The 11543-nt window shown below is 69.5% G+C and overlaps 1 protein-coding gene across 1 annotated transcript; it reads right to left on the bottom strand.

The window, feature by feature from the left end:
• Positions 1–392: 392 nt before the first annotated feature.
• Positions 393–7926, bottom strand: LOC141736776 (calsequestrin-1-like). The gene is given in 12 exon segments (XM_074571345.1): positions 393–604; positions 1434–1450; positions 1453–1507; positions 1650–1750; positions 1869–1923; positions 2072–2117; positions 3902–4032; positions 4115–4188; positions 4999–5110; positions 5362–5462; positions 6458–6542; positions 7687–7926. Coding segments are annotated over 12 exon segments (1179 nt in total). The 3' UTR covers positions 393–442.
• Between the last annotated feature and the right edge of the window lie 3617 nt (positions 7927–11543).

The following is an 11543-nucleotide window of genomic DNA, read 5'->3' as shown; positions in this document are numbered from 1 at the left end:
GCCGCTCTGAGCAGCGGGGCGTGTCCGGGGGGGGGTGTGGGTGGGCGTGGCTTAACGGGGCGTGGTCCTGGGGGGTGGGCGGGGCTTAAAGGGGCGGGGCGGGCTCCTCCATCCTCCCACACCCCCCACCATGGATTGAAGGGGGGGGGGCACGGACACCCGGGGGCCCGCCGTGGGGTGGGGACACGGTGTCCCGTCCCCCAACATTTTGGGGTCCCCGGGGGGGGGGGCTGGGGGTGGAGGGGTCACCCCGGGAAAGAGCCAAGGAAGGGCGGGGGGTGGGGGGGGTGACAAGGGGGACATCGCGCGCGGTGGGTGCGCGTGCCCGGAGCATCTCCAGCCCCCGCCCCATCATATGTGTGTGTGTCCCCCCCCCCCACGGCGACACAGCCTGGTTCTTTGGGGACTTTAATGGGGGACAGGGCTGGGGCCAGCACGAGGCCTAGTCGTCATCGTCGTCATCGTCGTCGTCGTCGTTGTCGTCGTCATCGTCGTCGTCCTCGGTGTTGATGTCCCCCGCCAGCACGTCCTCAAGCCACTCTTCCAGCTCCTCCGGCCCCGGCAGATCCTCCTCGTCCGTCATCTCCAGCCATACGCTGTCGGCCTGGGGGGGGGGGGGGCGGGGGGACACACCGGGACACACACACACACATGGGACAGGGCCCGGGGCGGAGGGGACACGACACCCACCGAGGGAGCGGGGGACAGCTGGGACCCCGGCTCCCAGGAGCCGCCTTTGAGGGCCACATGTGTGATGAGTGTTGTCAGGCCTCAGCCCGCAGCTGACGTGGGAGGGGGAAATGGGGGAATGGGGGGGCCATGCTGGGGGTCCTGGGACGGGGCTGGGTGGGGCGGCACCCACCAAGGGAGGAGGGGGGGGACAGGATGGGACAGGCTGGGACCCTGGCTCCCAGGAGCCGCCTTTGAGGGCCACATGTGTGATGAGCGTTGTCAGGCCTCAGCCCGCAGCTGACGTGGGGGGGGGGGAAATGGGGGAATGGGGGGGCCATGCTGGGGGTCCTGGGATGGGGCTGGGTGGGGGCGACACCCACCAATGGAGGAGGGGGGGACAGGATGGGACAGGCTGGGACCCTGGCTCCCAGGAGCCGCCTTTGAGGGCCACATGTGTGATGAGCGTTGTCAGGCCTCAGCCCGCAGCTGACGTGGGGGGGGGAATGGGGGAATGGGGGGGCCATGCTGGGGTCCTGGGACAGGGCTGGAGGCGGGGGGGGGGCGACACCCACCGAGGGAGGGAGGGACGGGACAGGCTGGGACCCCGGCTCCCAGGAGCCGCCTTTGAGGGCCACAAGTGTGATGAGCGTTGTCAGGCCTCAGCCGGCAGCTGACATGGGTGGGGTGGGGAATTGGGGGGGGGTGGGGGGAAGGGGCCATGCCGGGGGTCCGCGGGTGTGGGGAGGGGGGCACACACTCACGTCGGTGACGTTGACACCCCGATCTGGGGCCGGGACAGGTCGATGTTGAAGGTTTTCTCCCAGTAAGGGATGAGCTGGCGGGGGGGACACAGCGGGGGGGGTCAGAGCACACACACACTCACACACCCCCCCCAACCCCAGACCCACCCCACAGCGCTGGGGGGGTCGTGGTGGGGTGTCCCCCCCCACTCCCCGCTCCCTTGGCGGGGCCGGTACCAGCGGGAAATCCTCGGGATCGATCCAGATGATGCTGAGGTCGGGGTTGTCCGTGTTGTCCTGGGCCACGTCCTTCAGGATCTCCAGGAACTCGAACCCATCTTGGGGGGGGGGGGGGGATGGGACGGGACCGGGGGGGTTGACACTGGGGTGAGGGTCCCCCCCTCCGGACCCCCTGACACCCTCCCCCCCCCCGGCTCCCCCAGCCCCCTCCCTCACCCGGATCATCCTCCTCTGCGAAAGCCACGATGTGGATCCCGTCCATGTCGTCCTCCTGGGGGGGGGGGGACACGGGCCGGTGTCACCGGGGGGGCCCCCCAGGGTACAGGGGCTCCCCGGGGGGGGGTGTCAAGGTGATGGGGGCAGGACTTGGCGACGGGGGGGGGGGGGGTGTGTGTGTGTCCCTCTCCCCCCACACTCACCCAGGTCTCGTACATGCTCTCGGGTTTGAGTTTCCGCAGCGTGGCCCTGCGAGATGGGGGGGGGACAGTGAGGGGCACCCCCAAATTCCCCCCCACCCCCCGGAGTCGCTGCCCACCCCCCCCCAGGCTCTGCTGTGCAGCTGCGGGGGAGGGTTGCTCAGGTGGGGGTGCAGCAGCTTGAGGGGGGGGGGTCAGGACACCCGGGCTGGCTCAGGGAGAGGGGGGGCACAGGGTTAGGGGCCCCCCCCTCACCGCTGGACCACGGGGGGGGCTGGCAGGGTCCCCCCATCTCCCCATCTCCCGCGGGATTGAGGCCACGGCGGGGGGGCGGGTTGATCCGGGCGGGGGGGATTAAGGCTGCGGGAACATCCCGGCAGCGCCTGGGCCTTAAGCCTGCCCTGCCCCCCCCCCCCCCCGGGACCCCCCCCCCGCCCCGGGACCCCCCGCACCGGGGAGGGGGGCGGGGGGGGATCGGCTGCCCCACGGCCCACCCCCCGGGGGCAGGCTCAGCGCCCCCCCATCGCCCCCCAGCCCGCTGAGCCCTGGCCAACTCGTGTCACCCCAGGGGCAGTGCCCAGCAAAGCGGTGTCAGGGGAAAGGGGGGGTGTCGGGGGGGGGGGGAGTAAAAGGGGGGGAAGGAGGGGGGGGCCTCGATAAGCATCGGGGGGGCCCCCACGCCCCGGCCTCCCCCTGCTCGGGAATCTCCCCCATGCCCGAGGCTGCGGCTGCCCCGGCAGTCACCTCCCCATGGCAACCATCTCCCATGGCAACCGCCTCCCCATGGCAACCACCTCCCCATGGCAACCGCCTCCCCATGGCAACCGCCTCCCCATGGCAACCATCTCCCATGGCAACCGCCTCCCCATGGCAACCATCTCCCCATGGCAACCGCCTCCCCATGGCAACCACCTCCCCAGGCAACCACCTCCCATGGGAGCCACCTCTCATGGCAACCACCTCCCCATGGCAACCACCTCCCATGGCAACCGCCTCCCCATGGCAACCGCCTCCCCATGGCAACCATCTCCCCATGGCAACCGCCTCCCATGGCAACCGCCTCCCCATGGCAACCATGTCCCCATGGCAACCGCCTCCCCATGGCAACCATCTCCCATGGCAACCGCCTCCCCATGGCAACCATCTCCCCATGGCAACCACCTCCCCAGGCAACCACCTCCCATGGGAGCCACCTCTCATGGCAACCACCTCCCCATGGCAACCACCTCCCATGGCAACCGCCTCCCCATGGCAACCGCCTCCCCATGGCAACCATCTCCCCATGGCAACCGCCTCCCATGGCAACCGCCTCCCCATGGCAACCATGTCCCCATGGCAACCGCCTCCCATGGGAACCACCTCCCCATGGCAACCACCTCCCCAGGGAACCACATCCCTATGGCAACCACCTCCCATGGGAGCCACCTCTCATGGCAACCACCTCCCCATGGCAACCGCCTCCCCATAGCAACCACCTCCCCAGGCAACCATGTCCCATGGCAACCATCTCTCCATGGCAACCACCTCCCCATAGCAACCACCTCCCCATAGCAACCACCACCCATGGCAACCACTTCTCCATGGCAACCACCTCTCATGGCAACCACCTCCCTATGGCAACCACCTCCCCATGGCAACCACCTCCCCATAGCAACCACTTCCCCAGGCAACCATGTCCCATGGCAACCATCTCTCCATGGCAACCACCTCTCCATGGCAACCACCTCCCCATAGCAACCACCTCCCCATAGCAACCACCTCCCCATGGCAACCACCTCTCCATGGCAACCACCTCCCCATGGCAACCACCTGTCCCGTGGGCCGGGCCCCCACCTCTTGTGCTCCTCCACGAAGGCCACGATCTCCTCCTTGCTGTTGGGCCGGTCGGGGATGGTCTTTGGCTCCTCCATGAAGGGCTCGTAGAAGTCGATCTCGTTCAGCTTCAGCGTCAGCTTCTTGGCCATCTGGGGTGGGGGGGGCGTTCCTCAGCCACCCATGGGTGCCGGCGGGGGGGTGGCCCTGCCCCGCCGGGCCCCTCGTCCCTACCTTGCTGTCGAAGGTGGCGAAGAAGGGGATGTAGGGGTGGAACTCCGCCGCCGCCTCCTCGAAGGCTTTGAAGTCTGGGGGAGCGGGGACGGGTCCTGGAGGGGGCACCGGGGCACCGGCACCCCCCGCCCAGCCCCGGCCCGCTGGATCGGCTCCAGAAGCAGGACACCCCCCCCACCACCACCACTTCCCCAGCCCAACCCCACGGTGCCCAACGAGATCGGGGGGTGTCCGGCTCGGTCCCTGGTGTCCTCACGGAGGGATGGAGGGAGGCATGGACAGCGGGAAGGATGGAGGGAGGGATGAGGGAGGGAGGGATGGAGGGATGGATGACGGAGGGATGGACGGAGGGATGATGGAGGGAGGGATGGAGGGATGAGGGAGGGAGGGATGGACGGCGGAAAGGATGGAGGGACGGATGGAGGGAAGAGGGAGGGAGGGATGGACAGCGGGAAGGATGGAGGGATGGATGGAGGGAGGAATGGACAGCAGGAAGGATGGAGGGATGATGGAAGGAGGGATGGAGAGTGGGAAGGATGGAGGGATGCATAGAGGGATGATGGAGGGAGGGATGATGGAGAGAGGGATGGAGAGCAGGAAGGATGGAGGGAGGGATGATGGAGGAATGGATGGAGAGCAGGAAGGACGGAGGGATGGACAGAGGGATGATGGAGGGAGGGATGGAGAGCGGGAAGGACGGAGGGAGGGATGGAGGGATGATGGAGGGAGGGATGATGGAGGGATGATGGATAAGCAAACGGATGGAAGGATGAGTTGGGACTGGGGCTGTGGTTGGGGTGCGCGGGGGGGGACAGGAGGGACAGAGGGACAGAAGGGGACACACACACGGGGTGAGGGGGGTGCGTTGCCCCAGCCCCACGTACGCTCCGACTCCTCGTTCTTGAAGTAGCCGATGAGTTTGGGGTCGTCCTCGATGTTCTCGAAGGCCTGGAGCTCGTGGTCGCCCTCAATGAACTCCACCGGGTCCTCCAGCACCTGGCGGGGGGGGGGGCGGGCAGCACCGGGGTCCCCAGGGACCCCCCCCAGGTCAGGGACAGCGGGGGCAGGGGGGTGTCAGGACACCCGGGTCCTCCCCCAAGCACCCAAATGGAGGGTTGGGGACACGAATTCCTGGGTTCCCTCCTGAGGTGGTGATGGGGGGGGGTCAGCGGTTGGAGGGGGGGGCCAGTCCTGGATGCCTGGGTCCCCCCACAGGGTGTTTTTTGGGGGGGGGGGGGGCCTCTCACATCCAGCAGGAACTCCACCAGCGTGTCCGCCGCCAGCTCCCCGTCGTACTCGATCACCTCGTCCTCCTTGAAGACGTAGATGCTGTCCTCCTCCGTCAGGCCTGGGGGGCGGCGGGGGGGGTCACCTGGGGGGCTGCGGTGTCCCCGTGACGGATTTGGGAGTCTTGGGGGGGGGTCCCTGTGCCTGGCTGGTAGGGGCTGGGGGGGGGGGGGGGTCCTGTGCCTGGTTTGGGGGTCCTGGGGGCTCATCTGTCTGGTTTGGGGGTCCTATGGGGGTCCCGTGTCTGGTTTGAGGGTCCTGGGGGGGTCCTGTGTCTGACTTGGGGGTCCTGGGGGCCCCTCTGTCTGGCTTGGGGGTCCTGGGGGGGGTCCTTGTGTCTGGTTTGGGGGTCCTGGGGGGTCCCGTGTCTGGTTTGGGGGTCCTGGGGGGGTCCTTGTGTCTGGTTTAGGGGGTCCTGGGGGGAGTCCTGTCTCTGGTTTGGGGGGTCTTGGTGGTCCCCGTGTCTGGTTTGGGGGTCCTGGGGGGGTCCTTGTGTCTGGTCTGGGGGTCCGGGGGGGGTCCCTCTGTCTGGCTGGTAGGGGCTGGGGGGGTCCTGTGTCTGGTTTGGGGTCCTGGGGGGGGGTCCTTGTGTCTGGTTTAGGGGGTCTTGGTGGTCCCTGTGTCTGGTTTGAGGGTCCTGGGGGGGTCCTTGTGTCTGGTTTGGGGTCCTGGGGGGGGGTCCCTGTGTCTGGTTTGGGGGTCCTGGGGGGGTCCTGTGTCTGGTTTGGGGTCCTGGGGGGGGGGTCCCTGTGTCTGGTTTGGGGTCCTGGGGGGTCCCGGGGGGTCCCGTGTCTGGTTTGTGGGTCCTGGGGGGGGTCCTTGTGTCTGGTTTAGGGGGTCTTGGTGGTCCCTGTGTCTGGTTTGGGGGTCCTGGGGGGGGTTCTTGTGTCTGGTTTGGGGTCCCGGGGGGTCCCTGTGCCCGGCTGGGGGCACACAGAAGTCCCTGTGCCAGGCAGGGGGATGGGGGGGGGGCATCGCTCTGCCTGAGGGGTCCCATCGGGGGGGTCGGGGGCTGGGGGCGGGGGTGAGGGGGGGGGTGGATGGTGTCACCCTTACCCAGCTTTTTGGCGACGGCTGCGTCCTTCTCAGAGTCGACGAGGCCGAAGCCCACTCCCTTGTCCTCCAGCACCTGGGCTGCCAGCTGGGGGGGGCGGGGGGGGGGACACCGCGCTGGGGACACCTGCCACCGGCCCTGTCCCGTCCCGTCCCCCACCCCCCACCCCCACAACCCCAGCCAAGGGTCCCCCAGGGTCCCCCAGGGTCCCCAGCCCATCCCCCTCCACCCACACCGGGGGTCCCAGCGGGTGCCGGCTCATAGGGACGGATGTCGTGTGTCCCCCCCCGCCCCCGGCAGCTGGTGTCCCCAAAGCAGGTGGCACTAGTGGTACCCCCTGGTCCCCACCAGTGTCCCCAGTGCCACACAGGTGCTGGTAGCCCAGTGCCAGTGCCTGTCCCACCAGTGTCCCCTGGTCCCCACCAGTGTCCCCAGTGCCATATGGCTGTAGTTGCCCATCCCACCAGTGTCCCCTGGTCCCCACCAGTGTCCCCAGTGCCACATGGGTGCAGCCACCTGTCCCACCAGTGTCCCCTGGTCCCTACCAGTGTCCCCAGTGCCACACCAGTGCAGCCACCTGTCCCACCAGCGTCCCCTGGTCCCCACCAGTGTCCCCAGTGCCACATGGTTGGAGCTGCCTGTCCCATCAGTGTCCCCTGGTCCCCACCAGTGTCCCCAGTGCCTGTCACAGGTGCAGTCACCTGTCCCACCAGTGTCCCCTGGTCCCCACCAGTGTCCCCAGTGCCACATGGTTGGAGCTGCCTGTCCCATCAGTGTCCCCTGGTCCCCACCAGTGTCCCCAGTGCCACATGGTTGGAGCTGCCTGTCCCATCAGTGTCCCCTGGTCCCCACCAGTGTCCCCAGTGCCACATGGTTGGAGCTGCCTGTCCCATCACTGTTCCCTGGTCCCCACCAGTGTCCCCAGTGCCACACAGGTACAGCCACCTGTCCCATCAGTGTCCCCTGGTCCCCACCAGTGTCCCCAGCGCCACACAGGTGCAGCCACTTGTCCCACCAGTGTCCCCAGTGCCCCACCAGTGTCCCCAGTGCCATATGGCTGTGGTTGCCCATCCCATCGGTGTCCCCTGGTCCCCACCAGTACCCCCAGTGCCACACGGGTGCTGGTACCCCAGCCCCAGCCCCCATCCCACCAGCATCCCGTTGTCCCCACGGCGTCCCCAGCGCCAGGTGGGGTCCGTCCCCCTCCCTCCCCCCCCGACCCCGTGCCCACCTCCAGGACCAGCTCCTCCATCTCCTGGTGGCGCTGGGTGCCCCGGTCGCCGCGGGGGGGGCGGTGGTAGAGCAGGGCCACCACCGGGAACCGCTTCAGCAGCGCCTTGTAGTTCTTCAGGGTGACGGGCAGCACCCGGTCCAGGCCATCGGGGGTGGGGAAGTCCAGGCCCTCCCTGGCCCCCCCCGGGCACCCGGCACCCAGCGCCAACAGCGCCAGCACCCACCTCCACAGCCCCATCGCCCACCGGGCGGACACACGGACGGGGACGTGCAGACGGACGGGGACGGATACACGGATGGGGACAGACAGATGGACAGGGATGGACACACGGACGGGGACGGGCAGACGGACGGGGACGGATACACGGATGGGGACAGACAGATGGACAGGGATGGACACACGGATGGGGACGGACAGATGGACAGGGATGGACACACGGACGGGGATGTGCAGACGGACGGGGACGGATACACGGATGGGGACAGACAGATGGACAGGGATGGACACACGGACGGGGATGTGCAGACGGACGGGGACGGATACACGGAGAGGGATGGACACAGGGATGGGGACGGACACACGGATGGGGATGGACACACAGACAGGGATGGATACACGGACAGGGACAGACACACGGACGGGGACGGATACACGGATGGGGATGGACACACGGATGGGGATGGATACACGGATGGGGACGGATACACGGAGAGCGGGGACAGACACACGGACGGGCGGGTGGATGGGGCCCAAGGGCAGATATGGAGCTGCAGAGACAGACGGACAGACGGACGGGGACAGAAGGGGACAGCACTCACGGACAGACAGGGACAGGGGTTGGGGACAGACAGACGGACAGATGGGGACTGGCCTCAGGGACAGGTAAGGACGGACAGCCGGACAGCGGGGGACAGGACTCACGGACGAGCAGGGAGGGACACACGGCCAGGGGACGGACGGACGGACAGACAGAGATGGGACCCACGGACAGACGGGGACGGGACTCACGGACGGGTGGGGACGGACGCACAGCCAGGGGACGGACAGGCAGCCCTGGGGACGGACAGACGGCCCTGGGGACAGACGCACGGCCCTGGGGACGGACGACAGCCGCAGGGGGACAGACAGACAGACAGACAGACACAGCCCCGGGGACAGAGGGACGATGCAGGGACGGACGGACGGACGGAGCCCGGCTGGGACCAGCGCAGGGGACGGACGCGCAGCCCCTGCCTGGCCCCGGGAAGGGGAGGGGGGGGGGGGAATGGGGGGGTGGGACACAGCCAGACCCGGCCCCCCCGGGGAGTGGGGGGGGACACAGGGACAGAGGGACACAGCCGCCGGGGGGGGGTGTGTGTGTGAGGGGGGGGGGGGTTGGACACAGCGGTCCCTTCCCTGCCCCGAAGCGACCGAAGGCACAAAGTGGGGACAGTGGCCCCCTGACACCCCCCCCTCCCCCCCGGCTTCGTCCCCGCACCTACACCGGGTGCGGGGGGGTCTCAGGACCCCGAAGGGGGGGGGGGGGGAAGGATCCGGCCCGGGGGGGGGGTGGGGGGGGTGCGTGTGTGTGTAGGGGGGGCTCAGCCCCGTCCCGTCCCGCCGGCCCCGCTCCAGCTCCATATTAAGCCAGGAAAGAGGAGCCGGCGGGGGCGGGGGGGCACAGCGCGGCGGGGGGGGGGGGCTAAAAATAAGGAGCCGAGCTTGGGGTCACCAGCGCCGGGCCCCAGGGACGCCGCAGGGACCGGGGGTGCGGGGGTGGGGGGTGGGGTGTGCGGTGGCCGGTCCCCAGTGGGTGCTGGGGACCCCCCTCGGTGGCCGCTCCCCCCCCCTCCCAGCCTTGCCCCCCCCGCCCCCTTAGAGTCCCTGCTTGGGGACAGGGACACACCAGAGCTGGCCCTCAGGGCACCAGGATGGGGGGGGGGGGGGGGGCTGGGTGCCCCCATCCCGGGGACACTGGGTGCCCCCCCACCCCGGGACCGAGGGGACCCCCCCCCAGCCCCGCGGGTGGCAGCTGCCCGGCTCTGTCAGGGAGCCGCGGGGGGGGGGACACACACACACGCGGTATTTTGTCACCTCGTCCCCCTGGGATCGGGTGACCGCCCGCTCTGCTGAGCACTGAGAAGTGGATCCCCCCCCGGGGCTGCGGGGGGGGGGGGGGGGGGGGGGCAGACCCCCCCCGGCCACCCCCAGGGATGAAAAGCTGGGGGGGGGGGGGGGGAGGGGGAGCTTCTCCCCACAAGCCAAGAAGCCACCGGAGCCAGGACCCCCATATCGGGGAGGTGGGGGGGCCCGGGACCCCCCCTGTGATGAGTCGTGGGTGCCCAGGACCCCCGTATCGGGGAGGCAGGGGGGCCCAGGACCCTCCTGCGATGAGTCGTGGGTGCCCAGGACCCCTGTATTGGGGAGGTGGGGGCCCCGGGACCCCCATGCCAAGGCTTGTGGGTGCCCAAGACCCTCATTGGGGTGCCCAGGACCCCCCTGCAATGAGTCGTGGGTGCCCAGGACCCCCGTATCGGGCAGGTGGGGGGGCCCGGGACCCCCCTGTGATGAGTCGTGGGTGCCCAGGACCCCCGTATTGGGGAGGCGGGGGGGCCCAGGACCCCCCTGCGATGAGTCGTGGGTGCCCAGGACCCCTGTATTGGGGAGGTGGGGGCCCCGGGACCCCCATGCCAAGGCTTGTGGGTGCCCAAGACCCTCATTGGGGTGCCCAGGACCCCCCTGCAATGAGTCGTGGGTGCCCAGGACCCCCGTATCGGGCAGGTGGGGGGGCCCGGGACCCCCCTGCGATGAGTCGTGGGTGCCCAGGACCCCCATATCAGGGAGGTGGGGGGGCCCAGGACCCCCATGCCAAGGCTTGTGGGTGCCCAAGACCCTCATTGGGGTACCCAGGACCCCCCGGCAATGAGTCGTGGGTGCCCAGGACCCCCGTATCGGGCAGGTGGGGGCCCCGGGACCCCCATGCCAAGGCTTGTGGGTGCCCAAGACCCTCATTGGGGTGCCCAGGAATCCTCTGCGATGAGTCGTGGGTGCCCAGGACCCCCGTATCAGAGAGGTGGGGGGGCCCAGGACCCCCCCTGCGATGAGTCGTGGGTGCCCAGGACCCCCGTCTCGGGGAGGTGGGGGGCCTGGCACCCCCCCTGCCAAGGGCTGTGAGTGCCCAGGACCCCTATTGGGGTGCCCGCGACCCCCCTGCCAAGGGCAGTGGGTGCCCACAACCCCCGTACCAGGGAGGTGGGGGGGCCCGGGACCCCCCCTGCGATGAGTCATGGGTGCCCACGACCCCTGTATCGGGGAAGTGGGTGCCCGGGACCCCCCCAAATCAGGGAGTGCCATCAAGTCATGGGTGCCCAGGACCCCCATTGGGGTGCCCGGGACCCCCCCTGCCAAGAGTCGTGGGTGCCCAGGATCCCCGTATCAGGGAGGTGGGCGCCCGGGACCCCCCCCGCCAAGAGCCATGGGTGCCCACGAGCCCCATATCAGGGTGGTGGGGGGCCTGGGACCCCCATGCCACCCCCCCCCCCCGCCAAAAGCCTTGCCCCGTGTGCAGGGAATTGGGGGTGCTCAAGACCCCCCCCATGTTATAGAGGTGGGGGGTGCCTGGGATCCCCTGGGGGGGGGGGGGGGGGGGCTGTGGGTGCTCTGGACCCTCGCAGGTGGGTGCTGGGGGTCCCGCCCCCCCCCGCGAGTCCCCCCCCGGTTTCGGGTGACTTCGGCGCCTCCTCATTTTTAATCCCGGGCGACACCGAAACCCGGCGGTGACACCCGAAACCCTGCGCCGACACCCGAAACCCTGCGCCCCCCCCCCCCGCCCCCCCCCTTTCCCCCGTCGCTGCTGACTCAGCAGGGCCGGGGCA

Source organism: Larus michahellis, unplaced genomic scaffold (assembly GCF_964199755.1).
Source record: "Larus michahellis unplaced genomic scaffold, bLarMic1.1 SCAFFOLD_610, whole genome shotgun sequence".
NCBI lineage: Eukaryota > Metazoa > Chordata > Aves > Charadriiformes > Laridae > Larus > Larus michahellis.
This window is presented reverse-complemented; position numbering and strand designations above follow the sequence as displayed.